This window comes from Ornithodoros turicata, chromosome 7 (genome assembly GCF_037126465.1).
Source record: "Ornithodoros turicata isolate Travis chromosome 7, ASM3712646v1, whole genome shotgun sequence".
NCBI lineage: Eukaryota > Metazoa > Arthropoda > Arachnida > Ixodida > Argasidae > Ornithodoros > Ornithodoros turicata.
Window position 1 is genome coordinate 17497600 of NC_088207.1, and position 18321 is coordinate 17515920.

At 48.3% G+C, this 18321-nt stretch overlaps 3 protein-coding genes across 3 annotated transcripts; all 3 read right to left on the reverse strand.

Moving 5' to 3' along the window:
• Positions 1-790: 790 nt before the first annotated feature.
• LOC135400501 (uncharacterized) lies at positions 791-10464 on the reverse strand. Its single transcript, XM_064632333.1, has 4 exons — positions 10410-10464; positions 9721-10247; positions 8216-9607; positions 791-961 (listed from the first exon to the last, which is right to left on the reverse strand). The coding sequence occupies exons 1-4, from the start codon at positions 10462-10464 to the stop codon at positions 791-793; spliced, it is 2145 nt and encodes a 714-aa protein (XP_064488403.1).
• LOC135400502 (uncharacterized) lies at positions 10461-12911 on the reverse strand. The gene has a single exon (XM_064632334.1). It carries the CDS (start codon positions 12909-12911, stop codon positions 10461-10463), a length of 2451 nt encoding a protein of 816 aa, XP_064488404.1.
• A 1601-nt stretch (positions 12912-14512) lies between these two features.
• Positions 14513-17879, reverse strand: LOC135399609 (uncharacterized). Its single transcript, XM_064631336.1, has 2 exons — positions 16899-17879; positions 14513-16754 (listed from the first exon to the last, which is right to left on the reverse strand). The coding sequence occupies exons 1-2, from the start codon at positions 17686-17688 to the stop codon at positions 14683-14685; spliced, it is 2862 nt and encodes a 953-aa protein (XP_064487406.1). The 5' UTR covers positions 17689-17879; the 3' UTR covers positions 14513-14682.
• Positions 17880-18321: the final 442 nt, after the last annotated feature.

Here is an 18321-nt window from a genome sequence, read left to right on the forward strand (position 1 = left end):
CATGTGGGCAAGCTTTCGCTTGTCCCACCCTACACTTGCCAATGCGACACCTACGAATGGTGGGGTTACCGCTTCTGATTCGGTGAGCGAGGGGGCGTACGCCTTTCTGTATTAATTTGGATATATGATGATATATTTTAGCACACTTTTACACCCTTTATCAGAAGCTATGTTGACCTAGGTCGTAACTACAGAAGTTAACACCTTTTCACATCCTTTTCTCTTGCAGTGTGGTTGTGGGGTTGCGCGCAAATGCAGCCCCTCAGGGGGCTTTCTTTGTGGGTGGGGCGTTCAGTGTAAAGACGTGTTTCAAGTGTCGCTGGTATGGGGGAAGGTCGTTCTCGTTCACGCGCCTGTGTTCGGGTGCCAGGGGAGAATCCATGATGAGCGCGTGCAGTTCTTCAACACAACATGTCTACCACGTAGACCCACGTGACCCACTTCCGAATCGTGAGGAATGTTGAGAAAATCGATCACGCTCCACCTGAAATGACTGACCCACTCAAAACCACCTGTCGGGAGATGGCAAGTCATCGCCTACGGGTACAAACTGTTCACGTCGAGGTACTGGATAAAAGTATTTTCTTGCTGAGGTCGTAATCATCGCACCCCTCGTGATTAGCACGACAGTATCTGTGGAAGCTGTTACATATGCGCTCCCCTGATTCCCTTCTCGATCGTTTCACACATCTCGTGATCGCTCATAGGCTCGAGTTGGACTTTGGTGAGTGAATTCAGTACGATCCTCCACGCGTAACCGGCGAGGGACACGGGACGTAGGATATCCATCCTATCCGTCTAAATAGAGCACGATCTCGCAGAGCTGACAGGCTTCGACCGTGACGTAGAGACGCGTGTAACCGCGGAGGTCCTTACATTCGAACAAATCGAAAATGTCATGGGCGCACTGGTAGTCCTCGTCCGTTAGCTCTTGCTCGTTCAGGTCATTTTTGAAAGCGTCCTATGGCGGTAACGCTGGCAAATTGTACGCTTCTCAACTGTCGCCGAAAGTTTACGGATAAATGCCCTTCCTGAGGAGGCGGCGGAAACGGTCACCAATCATCTGACGGCTACAATGAAACGTGCTCTCACCACCACTGGCGAGCAGCGTTCCTGTCAGTTTCGACAAGGAGAGGTTGGAAAACTGCGTGGTGTCGCGGAAATGGAGATCGCCAATGTTGAACACTTATATTTTCCGAACTTGAAGCTAAGATCCACGGTTCACCCATATTTAGAACGTGCATGTGGCAGAGAAGGGGACTCAAATCGTAGTGCAGGTTGTGCACGCACACGACGAGTTCTTTGGTATTACGGCACGTAAGGTTACATGCATCCAGTGGCGTAGCCAGACCTCCAAGGTAGGGGGGGGGGGGCTCGATACGAAAACTCGCCCCCCCCCCCCCCGCTGATCCTGTGTCGACAACACACACATACTTGTGCACACTGCAAACTGAGGATTAAAAAAGGAACGAAAATAGTTTATTTAGACGTTCACAGTACGATTACATGTATAGGCTGTCATGACCAATGAGGTGGTGTCACGAGATTGGAAGTATTTTGAAAAGCTCATACTTTGAAAACCATTCACGAGTGCTTCTTAGATAGACGCCATGAACTGCAAGAACTTTCGCGATCGTCACACCGCCCCCCTCCCCCCACATATAGTATTATGTTCTCGGATTTGCACAATTTGTGTGGGTCGGTCAGTGGCAGGTAGGGGGGGCTCGAGCCCCCCCTAGCCCCCCCGTGGCTATGCCACCGCATGCATCACACAGCTTCGCGACGAAATTCGTGGAACCGCGCTCTACGAAACGGGTGCGGTCGTGATGCGACACCTTCCGCGTGTGCTGGTTAAATTCGATTCCACAAAATTCGCAGTGCGTCGCGCACTCGTGTCGAAAGTGGTCTTCCATACTCCTGACTAACGGCGAGGGACAGCGATTTGATCGCTAAACAAATGATGCTTTACCGCGGGCAAGCATTTTTCTGGCGCGTTGCGTCCCAAAAAGCCATCGAGCCCCACTATTTTTCCGTCGCAACTTTTCACTACAACCATGCTGTACGAGCTCATCCTGTGCACAATCACGGCGTCCCTAAGGAGTGCATACGTTTCCAAAACGCTCTCCGTGTCCAATACCGTGAAATAGGGGCACTTCATTTACGTCTCGACACAGACGTGCGTGTTGCTCCAACACAAGCTGCACAATGTACTCAAAGTCGAGTGCAATAGGGGTGGACGGGTAGGTGGAAGGCCTTGAACAGACTCGTGAAACTAAAGAACATTGATAAGACACATACCGTCCACCCCTATATTGCACTCGACTTTCAGTGCATTGTGCTGCTTGGGAACGCCCTCGTCCCATAGTCGCTCGTGCATTCCTCGCAGTAAAAAAAGTCACTTCGTCCCATGAAAGTGCTAATTTTTTAATACCATAGAAATGACAGCTAACCCTGAGCAGATGGACTTTATCCTCATAGAGCGTGCAGGGATCCTGTCCGGTAGATATCTTCTAACTCGTCTGCTCGTCAAAGACGTATAGATGTACACGGAGATTTTGTTTTTACTCTCCCTCAGGGTAATGTCTTCGTAAGTGACTGGGAAGCAGGGTGACCAGTACGTTACGCGCGTCTCTGGAGTCGAAATCCATGTGTTTGCAGTATGTGACATAATCGTTCGGTTTGTTCCTCAACGGATGCAAGAGCGCCGGCACACTATACTTGAAACACTCGTTTTCGTGATTCGGTGGAAGTTTGACGTTTGTGCGAGTCTTTGTTTTTCATTTCAACATTCCGGGAAGCTCGATCGTGCACCCAATCTGCTTCGGTTTCAAACGCATTAGTTTTAAGTCGGCACATTTAACGTCATTGGTGGTGAAACCAGACCCTTCTCTCGCATAGTTTGACATACGCGTTGCGAGGATTTTGCGATAGCAGCATTTATCGCGCCTTCGATTTCTTGGTGGTTATGAACCGCTCTCATGTGGAGCTTCATGTGAGGGACATCAGAAGTCAACCCGTCGGCTTCACCAAATTTCACGAAACATTACCTTGCTCATGAAAGATATGCTTAGGCACGGCAGATGAAGTCTATTCGTTTCATTTGTGCGGCCACGTTCAGTATACGCGCTTCACTTCCTACCAGACATGTGGAAGATACTCAAACATGTATTTAAGATAAGATAATAAATACTAACGTTAGAATGTAATTAAGATAGAGTATAAATACATGAAAATTAAAGTAATTAAGATAGAGTACAAAATACTTCAAAAAGTATTTGAAATACAATTATGACCCCAAGAACACTCGGGATCCTCAGGACGTCCTCGAAGTGTCATCGCGTCCTCGTCCGTGATGGGATGTCAAGAGGATATCCGGACAGCGTCATCATGGGATTTTCCAGTGATAGACATTTGCGTACATCCTGCGGCCGACAGCCGGAGGACATATATAGGAGAAGTAAATTAGTTTAATAATGCGATGTGCATTCCTGTGCTTGCGCCCATTAATTAGTGTTTCGGTTTGTTTCTCATAACCAAACGCAACCAAATCAGTAGTGATCGTGTATAAACCACAAAATACTACAAAGAGAGAACAGAAGAATAGAAAGAGAAAATACAGGGATACGAACTGAATGTTTTCAACGGATACTCCATGCACTGAGTTCAATGTGCGATAAAATATAGCTTGCTAGACCTTTCATTGTGATCTTGTTGGCATGAACATCCGTGCAAGGTCCCTGACAGGATGCTGCACGGAGCATTTCCGTGGAAGATACAGAAAAGTGATGGTATATTGCAGCGCGTGCTTGACTTTCGCTGGATGTTTTAAATCAATTAAGTAGGAAACACGGACGCTACCTTGGTTGTATCCTTATACTCCAAAGAATTCGTCACTGGTGTGTTACTTATACATGAAACTGAATTGAACTTAGGTACCTCACCCTTGGTTTTGACTGCGATGCTAGGAGGACTCTCGCACATGGGAGAGTTCGCAAGATAAGCAATACATAGTATATGTTGTATCTGCGAAAGGAAATGCTACTGTTGGATATTCCTTTCAAAGTCGGCTGTCTTAGTCTTACACTTAGTGTTACATGAGCTTTTATATTTTTTTGCTTTTTATACCACGGCACCCATTGTTCGTTATAGAAAAACAATCAAAAATGAGAGACGGAAAATGACAAGCTGGTGGCCGAGGTTGAAAACTGCAACAGAGAGAGTCCGTTTCCACTGTAAACGGCTACACACTTCTAAAAGTGAGAAATGAAAGCAGATTTACTGTAGAATTTTACAAGATCCTATAGTGCTCCTGAGAGTATACAAGTCTTGTCCCCAGATGTTGTCCCTGGGACTATCTCTGGAGTCTCATTCTAACACTTTTTTAACAAATTGAGGGTCATCTGGGGATAATCCCAGGATGTCACCGCTGTCCCGCAATGACATCCTCAGGATAAGTGAGGGATGTCAGCGTGTTCTTGGGGGATACTATTTATCATTGAACGCAAAAAGTCACCGGTCACTGGTCAATGGGGCAAGTCGCCGCTATGTGACATGAATCACATAAACCTCGTGCACTACGCTAGCCGCCGCTGACTGATAGGAGTCATCTAAACACAAGTCCCATAAAGATGACAAAGAGATACCACATAACTCCACTAAGTACATGTGACCCAGAACAAAATAAACTTCTAGCAAGTCCCTGCACAGTGAGGTCAGAATTCGGCGTAACCGCGTCAAGGCACACAGAATAGAACCCTCACTCGCCAAGGATTAGTACACACGGGGCAAGATCTCTAAACGGGGACTTCCAAGAAGGGCCAATGTCCGGGTCAAGTTCCGGCGTGGCGCGAGGCGAGAAGTAGCACACTGCCACCACGAGACCTGTGCGAAGCTGCACAGTACGAATTTCTGCGACGTCGTCTCCAGGAAGGGCGACTTCAAGTGGTGTAGCCAGTACTCCGGCGCGCAGGTAAATGGCAACACTGGCCGCTCGGTTGCACTTGCCACTGTGACGCGCCCCGCATCAGCACTTGAAGCTGTCGAGTTGTACCAGAATCTCCGTCTTCATTCACGTCTCGGAAGGGCACAGAAGTAATGTCATACACAGGACATAGTCGTGCGCAACGTCTTCTGCGTGGAGCTGTACGGAGCATACATTTAGGCCTGCGAGTGGAAATCGGGTGGGGCTTGTCTTGTGCAATAAGACATGCGATAATGCGATGATAGCAACAAGAGTGCGATGGTGCGTAGGCGGTGCTTTTGGAGTCCACGAAATTTGTCCGCCAAAGTTCTGTCGATATTCGCCTTTCCGTGATGATGTCATTGCCATCTCACTCAGCTTATCTCGCTTTCCATCGATAGCGATTGTAGCGATAGCATTCTTCTCCTGTCTCCCAAGCGCTAAGCGCACATGTCATAATAGTTTTGTGCGGACATGCGAATACCGGACTACACCGACGGGGGGCGATCTCGGTAAAACCTCCACTGTACATCTGACCCTGTAAAATTTTACAAATAACATGTGCCGCGTTCTTATGTCTTTTCCCGCGGTCTTCGTTGTTTTCGTTCATGCCGCTCCTGTGCTAGCATCTTCCCCTTGTCAACAAGTGGGTTGAAGCGGGATATTTGGTTGAAGTACCAGGAACGGGGGGGGGGGAGAGACCAAGAAGGAGACCTGCAGGTCTCCTGTCATGTTTTAACCCGCTTGTCCGCGTCCCTTGCTGCAGTTCCACTCAAGTATGTACTTCCCCTTGTCGTCGTTTGTGTGCGGACATGCGAATGCCGACGCTGACGCGTCCCCGAGAAAGTCTTCACTATACAGCTGCCGCTGTTAGATCTGTAATGCCAAAAAATATACACCGAGTATCGGTGATGGCCAGTAGTTAACTACATGTAGTTAAACTACCTGATTGTAGTTAAAAAGTAGTAATCAACTACTTGCAGAAATGTAGTGGCAACTACTAGTTAAACCAGGTCCCCCAAGGTCGCCATTTTCCCATGTATTTGTTCCTATCCCGATGCGTGCAATGCCGGAGGCCGCCCTTAGATACCCCATTGTCACCAGACGTTGGCTTGCGTTTGATTGTAGCGCGCTAAAGATCCAGTTGAAGCACAATCCAAGCCAGGCCAAGTCACCGAAGGAGAAATGGACGACTGCGCCTGCGGCGCCTGGTACGACAGGTACGCTATGTGATGCACGCAGCCGTGCACTAGATCCTTCCGATCGCTCAACACGTTTAAAAACGGGACCAAAAAGTGAAACAGGACACAGAAAGTTGTTCTACGCGTTTTATTTGGACATATAAAGACTAGATTCATTCGCAGAAACAACAAAAACGTTTTGCCGCTAAACTTAGCGCGCTGAAGTGGTCCGGAACGGCAACAGTGGGGTATCTAGTGGCGGCCTTCTTCGTTGCACGCTTTTCCGAGGTGAGTTTGGGGGACCTGAGTTAAACTACCATTTCGAGTAGTTAACTACAGTAGTTAGGTTACCGCAAGCTCCAACTACTTCCGATTTTGCCGCAAGCTTTACGGCACGATTGTGCTTCCGAGTTTTACTTTCACCTACTTGTTTGATGAGAACGGAGGTGCAGAGCAATTGTGCCGTGCATGTGTACTAAATCTTCGCTTTTAATGCTTGTCTAGTGAAGCCTCATTTGCTGTGAAATTATTCTGCAACTCAGTTTATCGCGTAGGCACAGAAAGAATCCCGCCGCAAGCTTTCTATTTGACGATCGTAGCGGCCTGCGTAGTACCTTGGTTACCGTCCTGGTGTGCACATAACGATATAGGATGGCTATGTCATCGACCATCGTGGCTGAGCGAAAATATTTTACGGTCGACAGTGGCGCAATTGGCACCCACCGCAATATTTGTGCATGGCGCATTGATCTGTGACGAAGGAGCATGAGTGAAAATCTCATACATGGTCTGCCGTATGTTGTACATACTTTTATAGCGGAGGCTGTCACTCCATAGAAAATATTTCCGCAGCAAGCTCTTTTGTCAGCGCATAATATACAAGAGACAGGCAGTTGATTTTTTTACAGTATGTGAATTAAGCGACGTAGGCACAAGAGTATATCATTATCACTGCTTTTGATTCATATTTAGGTGTCCAAGAACACTACAAGGGAGTGGTGTTGATGGATGTAGTTGAACTACATTGCAGTAGTTAAAGAAGTAGTTTTAACTACTCCCCTGAAAAGTAGTTGAACTACTAGTTAAACTACTCCATCGCGAAGTAGTTAGTAGTTATAGTTAAACTACTATAGAAGTAGTTAGTGGCCATCACTGCCGAGTATAATGTCCGTCGACGCCTTTAACAGTACGCCTTTAATGCACTGTTCACAAAATCATGGTGCATATATACAATACATAAAGCCATACTTGGATATATATTTCGGAAGCATTATGATCTATATATATTACCTTATTACCTCTACAGTAGAAATACATTGACAGACATAGAGCAAGTCAAGTGAAATAATGCAAGCAAGGGAAATAAATGTTGAATTCCAATGGCAGAGTCGGAGCAACTGGCAGACTCGGCAATGCAGCGGCTTGATCAGGCCAACAAGTGATGCGAATCTGCGACTGGAAAACATGCGCCCAACTTGGGAGTTTGGCCCTGGCCAATCTCCCTGGGTGGACGACGGCCACAGACGGAGGAAGAAGAAGGTACTCATGTTCCACTATAACGCTATGTTTTGCAACATCAAGGTCCTTCTAATCCCCTAACGTTGCCATTGTAATGTCTGACTTATCGCTTCCTTCATGTAGAAAATTCTTGCCCCGGACCTTAATAGAGAGACTTCTGGCCAAAGTAACACCTATTTATTTCGGAACGGATCCACCACGTGACCGACCCCCACCAACTCCAAAGCCCCCCAAAAAAAACAAAAATCAAACTTCGTTCTCCTCTCATTGTCTCTCCTCGTCGTCTTCCTTTACAACAGCTCCTACACACTGGCCCCCGTAGAAATGTCATTTCTTCACACTTCAAGTTTATACAAAAGTTCACCACATCGGACGATAGCTGACCCGTTGGCCAGCTTAACTTCGAATGCCCGTGACTTCTGGTCCCTTCCTGGCAGGCGCATCGCGAAATCCGTCCTGTTGTCCACCTTTGCCTTGGCCTGCAGTCTTCGCGTACGATGACCAAGTCGCCCTCTTGTAATGCTCTACCACGACGTTTGCTCCAAAGATTCCTTACTTCTGTAAGGTACTCCCGTGACCATTTCTCCCAGAAAGCACGTAAGCTTTCCGCTCGTTGCCTCCAGCAACGTTGGATGGTGTCGGCTGAGCTTTCCGGCATGTCGCCTGTGTTAGAAGCTGGTAGCATCGTTAGTCTTTTTCCCGTAAGGAACGCTGCAGGATACAATGGGCGGATCTCTTGATCGTCATAAACAAAAGTGAGGGGCCGCGAGTTTATAACAGCTTCTATCTCGGTAACGATAGTGGTGAGCTCTGTCTCGTTCAGGCACCTTGCGCCGATGGTCTTTTTCAATGCCACCTTGACGGATCTGATGAGTCGCTCATAAAATCCGCCCCACCAGGGAGCGTACGGAACATTGTATCGCCAATCAATTGCCCAGTCAGCGATCTTCTCCTTGACACCTTCTCCAGTTACAATTTTCCACAATTTCTTCAACTCTTCGTTGCTCTTTTGAAAAGTCTTCGCATTGTCGCTGTACACCTTGCTCGGTATTCCACGTCGTGCAACGAACCTTTGGAAAGCCAGCAAAAATATGTTGCCGTGGCCATATCCTGCACTACTTCCAGGTGTACCGCCCTCGTTGTTGCGCATACGAATATAACGAAGTATATCTGCCTCGTTGATCGGCTCGTCCTCACCATCAGTGGTCCTGCGAAGTCGAGTCCAGTAACTGTAAACAGCTCCGACTGCGGTACCCTTGACGCTGGCTGCGGCGCTGGGGTTTGTCTTGAAGCCTGCGCATTGTATCGTTGACATACGACCCAACTTCTTATTCTTGACAGCTTGCCTAGCACGTACTATCCAGTACTTCTCTCGCACTTGTACTAGGGTATCTCGCAAACCGCCGTGTAACACATCCAAATGGCACTTTCTGATGATAGTTTCAGAGTAAGATTCCTGCTTTGGTAGCGCAATAGGATGCTTTTGAGCGTAGGGTAGATCGCTTTCTTGTAGTCTGCCAGTCATCCTGAGGATCCCTTCGCCGTCCAAAAACAGACTGTACCCTTGTAGGGGCGATTTCGCAGGCGACGGTCTTTGGCTCTGAACCGCTGCTATTTCTACATGAAACGCGTTCTGCTGCACGATCTTCAGACAATAATTTTCGGCTTCTCGTACCTCTTCTGAGCCAAGAGGTCCACCTTCCTCACTCCGTTTTTTCAGCTTGGCTACGAATCGCAAGACCCAGGCTACCACATGATGTAGCTTCTTTGCTGAGCTGTACCTCTTCATGTCGACGATTTCCCCAACTGTTGCGGTTAGCGTCTGAATCACGTCTCGTGAGACCTTTTCTTCCGGCTCTACCTTCCTGAAATTTTCCCTGTCCATGCTCGACGTAGGGATTGGCGTTGGTCGCACGAAATCCAGTTTGGTCCCGTCCACCACCGCTGGCTATCAATCAATTTGTCTGCAGTGATGCCTCTGGTCACCATATCCGCCGGGTTCTCCTTTGTGTTGCAGTATCTCCGTTCCGTGGAGTTTGTGATTTCTTGAATTTCCCTCACTCTGTTTTGAACGAACTGCTTCCAGCGGTTGGCGTCCCCTTGTATCCAACAGAGCGCAATCTTTGAGTCCGTCCAGAAATGAATTTGCGTGGGACATGCTTCGAACTTTGCTTTCAGGTACGCGAACAATCTTCCTCCGACGAGACAAGCCATCAGCTCAAGTCGAGGTATCGTCTGCGCCTTTAGAGGAGCGAGTCTTGACTTTGCGATGAGAAACGCACTGCTTCTCGTCAGAGACTTGTCTTCCATGCCTGTGTATGCCACTGCCCCATATGCGGTCGGGCTGTCGTCGCAAAAGATGTGTATTTCGACGTGTCTGACGCCGGCGACCCCATTCGCTTCATAATACCTTGGTAATTGAACCTCTTGAAGATGAGACAGTTCAGAACCCCAGTGGCTCCAGGATACTTGCGACTGCGCAGGTAAAGCGTCGTCCCATCCGACCTTTAGCTTCCACAGTTCTTGAAATATTGCCTTTCCACGGATAGTAAACGGTGCCAACATCCCCAGTGGATCAAATATCCGTGCTGTAATTCGTAGCACAAGTCATTTGGTGGCCCCAGTCGCCTGGTACATGTTCCAAACTCCATCGACAGAAAACGTCAACATGTCTGTTTCTGGCACACACGACAATCCCAACACTTTCTGGATCTCGTCGCTGTCGCTTATTTTCCTTTCCTCAGTCTCACCTCTCAGGAACTCCAGCACGCTTTTATCGCTTGATGCCCACTTGTGAAACTTCATGTTCGGTGTAGGATCATGTAGGATCCTACATCATCATTACGTTGTAGGATCTCTGTTGAGTCTTTCGCAATCTTGATTGCCTCTTTTGCATCATTCGCCCCAGTCACCAGATCATCCACGTGCATGTGCTTTCCCAGCATTTTTGCGGTATCAGGGTATTCTTGTTCCATGACCTTAAAACGATGTCGTAACGTCGCCGCCAGCAGGAAGGGACTCGCCGTTGTGCCGAACGGCACCCTTGTCATTCTCCAATGTTCTATTTTCGGTAGCGGGCTTCGTTTTTGTGGCTTTCCTTCATACCAGAGATAGCGGAGAGCATCCCTATCGTGCTCTTTCACTTGCATTTGTAGAAAGGCTTTCTCCACATCCGCTACTAAAGCCACCTTATGGATTCGGAAGTTGATCATTAGCTCCACTACATCCGGGTTTAAATTAGGCCCGACTTCCAAACAGTCGTTGAGGGACTTCGTGCTTCCATTACTTGACAAGCAGTCGAACACCACTCTCAATTTGGTAGTGCTACTCGTCTCTCTCGGTACCGCCTGGTGAGGCATATAGTAGACGACCTCCCCGCTCTTCGCTGGTACTCTCTCAGCCATGTTATTTTGACTATACATGCGTATGGCTTCATCATATCTGTTCATGAGTTTTTCGTGTTTTGACAGTTTTCTGGTTAATTGGCCCAGCCTCCTCAGCGCAATCTCTTCGTTGCTGTCCAAGTTCCCTACGGCTTTGTATGGAAGCGATACCTCATAGCGTCCCTCGTTCAAAGTCACCGCTTCGCCGAACCGCCGCAGTACTCTACCGCTTTCACTGTTTTCGGTTTCTGGTGCGACTCCAATTGCTTCCAGTTGCCAAAACTTCTGCACGTAGTTATCCTGCTGGTCCTGATTAGCAGAAACTCGTAGTACCAGTGCTTGATTGGACTCGTGACTCCTTCCCGCTTCTGAAGTAGCCCCGTGCACTGTCCATCCCAGCCGCGTCTCTACTGCTCTCAGTGCTCGTCCTAACCTGATAACTTCTCCTGTCACCAGATCCCAGTACACGTCTGTGCCGATGAGAACTTGCACTTGTCCTTGGCTTTCTGCGCACGTCAAATGTTGAACTGCTAGATGCCTCTCTTTCATCTGGTCCAGTATTCCGGATCCCGGCCTTGGTGTCCTCTGTGCACATATGGTATCCGTTACCAGGACTTCCAGGTCGTACTCGTTCTCGTTGTATAGACTTTGCAGTTTCAGTCGAACTCGTCTATATAGCCGCTCTTCCTCTTGCCCTCCAAACACGCCTACTTTTACAGTCTCTTCTCCCACCGTTCTGCAGTGGAGCGTCTGGACGATCTGCTTGGTCACGAACGATCGTTGATTGCCGGTGTCGAACATCACCTTACATTTCCGTTGCTCCTTTTCCCTTTTGCACCAAGCAACTGTGGTCTGCAAAACAGTCGTAGGAGCATAATCTTCGTTCAACAGCTCTAAACTCAGTTGAGTTGTTCCATCCGCTGCGCGGTCTTGACTCACCTCTTCATCTCCTCTACGATGATTGCACACCGAAGCCGCGTGCCTTCCTTGGCACTTACCGCATTTCACCTTCCTCCAACATTTCCTAGATACGTGGTTTGGCCAGGTGCATCGGAAACATCGCCCTGCCTCCTGCAGCCTTCGAAGCTTGTCATCCTGTGACATTCGTGCGTCGCACTCCGTGGTCCAGTGATCCCGTGACTTGCAAAAGAAACAATCCGACAGCTGATATGTAGTGTTGACTAGTGCTGCTGCTGACGACAGTCTCGCTGATCCCTTTGTACGCTGCTTTCGAGCGCCTTTCATTTTTGGAAATCCATCTCCTGTATCTCTTCTTGTTCCTTGAGCAGTAAGCGTTCTTTCCAAGCATTCTACCTCCACTCGTAGGAACTTGATGAATTTACGTAGCTTAGCGACGTGCTCCCCTCTGGAAGGTGTTGGATTTTCTCTGTCACCTTGTCCGTTGGGCGTCTCCTCTCGAGATCCCTCTTCCTCTGGAGATCCATCTTCTGCCTCCAGCATCCTTCTGTTGAATTCCACAACGGTGCCTTGTGGTATCAGGCGAAGCATTAGGCAGTACAACTTTGACGAAAACGACTCCTCCGAGACTCCTAATGCCTTCAGAGCTCTTATATGCGATGACAGCTCGTCATGGAGCTTCCTGAGACCCTTTGCATCCTGGTGGGACCTGACTGGTTGTAATCCCATGAGCCTCGTCATGTGGTCCTCTGTTTGTGGGGCTTCATTCCCGTAACGACCTTTCAAAATTTCAAGTGCGTCATTGTAGCACCTTTCTGTAGTTGGCAGTCCATATATTGCTGCTGCAGCAGCTTCCCCAGTGAGAGCTGACCTCAAGTAGCTGAACTTCTCGCAAACGGAAAGCCTCCCATTGTCATGAATGACTTGCCGAAACTGTTCCCAAAATGCCATCCAGTCCTTTCGTTGCCCGGTGAATTTGACTAGGTTCAACTTCGGCAACCTAGCTGATCTGCAGGCCGAATGCGGTTGAGTCGCGAACAGGCCTGAACGATGACTCCCACGCAAACTGGCTACTGAATTCAGTCTTTGCACACGAAACTGCAGCCTCGCCAATAGCGCTGTCGCTCGGTCACTATATTCAAAGCTTTCTTGTTATTCGGGCTCGAGTTCTTGCTCTGTCCAGTGGACCTCCACTTCTGCGTCCACTGCCTCCAACTTCTCCAGTTTCTTCTTTAGCTGTGCAGTCAGGACCTCGATTTCTTCCTCCTGAAGATCTGCTTCGGTGAGCTTCTCAAATTCTCCATTGATCGAGCGAGACAGAGCACTCCTCAATCCTCCTCGACGCCGCTTCAGTTCTTCCACCATCTGGTTGTTCGTTCTGCTGGTAGGCCTAACGCTTCTTGCGATGCCACACGAAATCTTTCGGCTCTTCTCTCGCAGGTCCGCTTCCCGGGTTTCGGCACCACCTTTATCTCTAGAAAATTCTTGCCCCGGACCTTAATAGAGAGACCTCTGGCCAAAGTAATACCTATTTATTTCGGAACGGATCCACCGCGTGACCGACCTCCACCAACTCCAAAGCCCCCCCCCCCCCCAAAAAAAAAATCAAACTTCGTTCTCCTCCCATTTTCTCTCCTCGTCGTCTTCCTTTACAACAGTTCCTACACTTCATGAAACAAAATCGCAAACGTACGACGCGAAAGACTGCGTAGTCACGGCGAAGACGCCTTGCGAGGCGGCCATGTTGGCGAAGCAGAGACAGGAAATAGGAAGCACAAGCAACAAGTGACACGTCACATAGAGTTCCGGCTGAATCTGCCTATTTTGGCGGAGCAGTCTGGGTTGCCCCCTGTAGCGGCCTTGGCTCGAATGCCGCTCCGAAGCTCCCACTGGAAGACTCCAGAACTGTTCCCAATCTGCCAATCGAACAGACTTGCTCCGGAGGCGCTCTGAATCTGCCATTGGAATTCGACACAAGTGAGAGCCGTGAGATCTTTCACTGTACAGCAGCATCGGAAGATTGTCTTTGAACCTTACTGACGGAGGTATAGGGTTCACCAACACAGGACCTCCAGGTCTTAACACTCCATTTGCGAACCTGACGGACGCAGTTTATGCGCAGTGCGTTGTTTCATTTCATTCAGCGCATTTGCATAGCAAAATTTGGCTCTACTCGATTCAGACAGGATATTCGAAAAAGAGGACGGGTTTAAACAATGGAATGGCTACCATTTCCGCTATCTCGCATTTCCGCATTGATAAGTTTTTATTTAGTTCGTTTAATTAACTACATTTTAGGTAATTTGCAGCCCTGTAGTTCCCACGGGATGCCCGACGGCGTGTATAGGTAGCTCTCATAGCTTGTAAAATTATATAAGGGATACAACAACGCCCTGGAGGGGGATGCAGGAGAGTTCTGGTCAACCTGTTTGCCGTTATTACCTGACTGGATGGACACGTTGATGAACACGGTACCTTATCAATCGGGGTGCTGGAGCGTCCGGAAATATGACTGCTCACCACAGCCCAGTGATCAGACGAAAGGCATGTCGCATGATACTATACCATTTATTCCACTCGAGTCGCCACAATCACAGGTAGCGTATGAATAGCGTTGCGATAAGCGACGAATGTAACTGTCTATTGATAATCTGTACAACAAAATGAAAACCATATCGCATGTACTACAGCGGAGAACGTGATAGCAGCCGTCATGTATGAACTACCCAGGCTGATACAGTGACGATATGCATGTCAACTGAGCAACCTCTGTACAATTGTAGTACCTCCAAAAGTCTACGTTGCTCAAAAGAGAAATCTCGCACCGTTCTCTTGGAAGAAAGAGAGGCCCGGATTTGACGGAGGAACAGGTCATGAGACATGACAGAATGAAGTACAGTTCTTGCGCGGCTACAAAGTGTGCCGAATTTTTTTTCGCATGCTGCTCAAATATTGCACGCATTGCGTTATAAGACATATGGGATCCTAGAGACCAGGAGAAGGCTTCCGCACGCCAAGAAGACACATTTCCTTCGAGAGCTTTGATGCCCAGCCAATCCCGTATAGACGCCAGGCAATCCATGTAGCTTTTAACCAGTTTCCTCGTTTCCATGTCCCACCGTTGTGAAGGTCCAATCGCTCGTACCATCTCCCTGGCCACAAGGGTACCCAGAGTTGGGTGATTCATGTAAAATGGAAGGATACCTGGCTTCTCGTTGTACCTGAACAATGGAGGACTCTGATACGCCGTTGGGATGAAGATCCAACTCTTCATCTCGCGGTGCAAACTCTGGAGTGAGAGGTTTGATGCTACCTGGTGCCTGGCTAAAGCGCTTCCTACGCTTGTCGGAAGCCAATCCAGGAGTAATTTAGTTTCGAACCTCTTGATTTCAAACAAAGTAAACAGAAAGTCCTCGTCCTCAAGTAGTAGGTGATCGTAGGTGCTCTGCATGTTATGGAGCGCGGTATCCTCATATGCTATAATGTCCAGATGATCTAAGGCAGTGTCGACTTCATGGTGGCTGATTTCTGTCATCCACTCAATTCCCTCGCCTTTCCTTGTAATACGGCTAAGCGAATTTGCGAGACCCTTCGCTTCTTCTGCCCTGCGGCTATAATCCATCTTCCGTGTCACCAAGTAGGGCCACGTGTGAAACAGAGCCTGTTGGGTGATTCTAAAGCAGGTGGTGATTATGATGTCCGACGAAGCTCCAATAAGGTGTTGTCGTAGGTTGAAGAGGCGCAGAACGTTCGTCATCAAATGCACGGCGAAGTAGATACCTCTGGCGATAAGCGTGCCATTGCTCATGGTTAGCAGTACGTCGTCAATGGTGTCGAATCCGCACACCACCATAGTGTCATCGCTTGGAGTCAACGCTAGTCTTGGTGGTGCTAGGCTGTTTATCAAGTCAATGACCTGAGTGACGCTGACGGGATAGAATAGTGGTGCAGTCTTCTGAATTCTCTTGTATTCTTCGTTACAAGGCTTTTTCAGAAGGCTGTCGAACTGCCGATCCCACTTCATCACTTGAAGCACATATGACTCAGCATCGTCCTTCTTGTATATTACCTTGACAACGTCTCTCACGTAACCTTCCATGTGGGGACCGAAATCGTAGTCGTGATATCTAGAAGAAGCCTCGTGTACAGTGCTCTCCATGCGTTCTTGTACCGAGGCTGTAGATTTCAGGTAGAGGTAGGCTTTCTTTTCCTTGTTCTCAAAATGCAGGCTGAAGACAGTCGAAAAACCTCTGCTTAGTGACGCGTTAACTAAATAAGTTAACTGTTCGCCCAAACTTCCCACGTTGAGTAGCTGTGGTATGTTAAGCTCGTCACTAGTGTAGGCGGCAATGGTGCGAAGAGTAAAGTTGCTGGATTCCATAAACCTATAGCATGTCCTGTAAAGTCTGGTCAAGACGTGCATGCCATACTTGTCTACAGGGATTTGCTCGGAACGAAATAGAGTGGTGTTGAAGTGACGATGGAACTCCCCAATTGTGTACTCGATGAAACTGTGGAAGCTGTGGCTTCTTAGCCATTTGTCGCATACATAGCCAAAGTAGTCAGTGCACGGATCGAAGGCATCGTTGAGCATTGAAGTCAGGCTGTTCTTTACTTCACTGCATTCGGACGAGGTACAGTCGAATATGATGTCTGTTCTTGAATGCCCCAAGAAAGAGATGACGAGGAGGTATGCTATCGCCGACACAAGGACAAGAAGAAGAAGAATCGTGACTGCAACGCAGATGAGTTCTGTTGTGGTAAGTGGTTCTCGCTCTGGGGCGTTGACGTCATCTGAAAAGCACAGACCTCTCACATCGAGCATGTACCGCCAGAATAGACAATGGGTACAAGTTGTGATATCGAGACTCCCTTACATCGAAATTCTTCGGGGCAAAGCCAATAAGCGGCAAGGAACAATAACTCGCAACAACTCACCTTTGGTCTTTCCTGTAATGATGGCCCATATCTTCGCAAAACCGCCAATGAATGCAGGATGCTTTTTATGCGGATGTCGTTTCTGCTTACTCGTAGTCTGAGCATCAGCTTTCTGCTGCGTCACTTTGTTACCCACTGCCGTAGATGGTTCATGTGGAGAAACAGCTCCAGAGGCATGATGCGAGACTTCAAGTGGTGTTTCCGTTATAAGTTTTTCGACTTCCGCACGTTTCTCTTTCGATAGGTCGTCGATGTTCTCCCCGGGGTGTCGACCCACATTCAAAATGGCTTTATTCGCAGAATCAGGCTTGCGTTTCCAGCTGAACATTCTGAAGATGCTTTTTCTCCTAGGTGGATCTTGGCATTTTTCACCCTCGCTTTCAAGCTTTTCATCCGGATCAGAAGTAGCACCCGCTGGCTGAGACGTAACATCTTCGACATCTGACATAAGTTCAATAAATGCGGGGTCAATATTCTTTCCCTTCGGAAGCAGATGTTCTTTGTCCACGGCCTGCATTGTTGGCCGTCTGTCTTTAGGGACAGCATTCCAGTTCAAGTCACCAAGGTCAACCGCGGTACCACGTCGGTGCGCAAGTTCGCTAGTAAATATACCCCGTTGGTCATGTCTATGAGGCTCGTCTGGCGTAGATGGTGAGAAGGCAGCGTGTCTCGTGTGCGATTCGGACTTCTTAGAGAGTGTCGCAGCTTTGCCTTTTCTTCCTGATGTTTTCTTAGCATATGACTTGGACGGATCACGCTGCCGCTTACGTTTGCCTTCCGCATGTTCCATGACCTTGGCCCACTGGAACGCCTAGAGGAATGATGGTAGTGCCGCGGGCAAGACCCACTTCTATGACCCCGTAGTGGTATTCCGCACAGAGGAAGAGGTAAATTGCAGAAATTTGTGCTATAGTGCTCCAACGTATTTCACGCACGTAAGAGTACTGTTCGACGGCAGGCATGCAAGAAGCACGATGTACATTTTCTTCGTCGTCTTCTGCTTCACACTTTCTCGGGTCCACCGACGGAGATTGCTCAATAAATGAATTCAGGACGAAATTAGAGTTCGTGTTCGTTCCGTGTTGGCCTCATCTTTGCTTTAGATGGTTGACCTATGCATACATAGAAAACCGCAGGCTGGTGGCATTTATTACACTACCTTTTTTTTACAGAGAGGACGGCAGAGAGGAGAGGGTGACGGCGAAAGAGGAACTTCAACAGCTATCTTGCGGCTCACTGCCGCATGTCTCATTCTTGAGTGCGATAAGCACAGAGATAAGTGCATAATCATCCAAGTCCTTGGTATCGCTAAGTCTCATACGACGTGTGTATCACCCGTAGCACTAACCCAGCAGTCAACGCATTGCCCCCTTGCGGCCAGGTAATGTCTCTGCACAAGGCATTAAAGTTACACTATGATTGA

Coding starts and splice junctions, on each gene's coding strand:
- LOC135400501 (XM_064632333.1), bottom strand. CDS start 10,464: ATGAAGTTTCACAAGTGGGCATCAAGCGATAAAAGCGTGCTGGAGTTC. Junction 10,248..10,409: donor CGTGCTGGAGTTCCTGAGAG/GTGAGACTGAGG, acceptor TACGAATTACAG/CACGGATATTTGATCCACTG. Junction 962..8,215: donor CACGGGAGTACCTTACAGAA/GTAAGGAATCTT, acceptor TTACCGCCATAG/GACGCTTTCAAAAATGACCT.
- LOC135400502 (XM_064632334.1), bottom strand. CDS start 12,911: ATGGCATTTTGGGAACAGTTTCGGCAAGTCATTCATGACAATGGGAGG.
- LOC135399609 (XM_064631336.1), bottom strand. CDS start 17,688: ATGGAACATGCGGAAGGCAAACGTAAGCGGCAGCGTGATCCGTCCAAG. Junction 16,755..16,898: donor CATTACAGGAAAGACCAAAG/GTGAGTTGTTGC, acceptor TGTGCTTTTCAG/ATGACGTCAACGCCCCAGAG.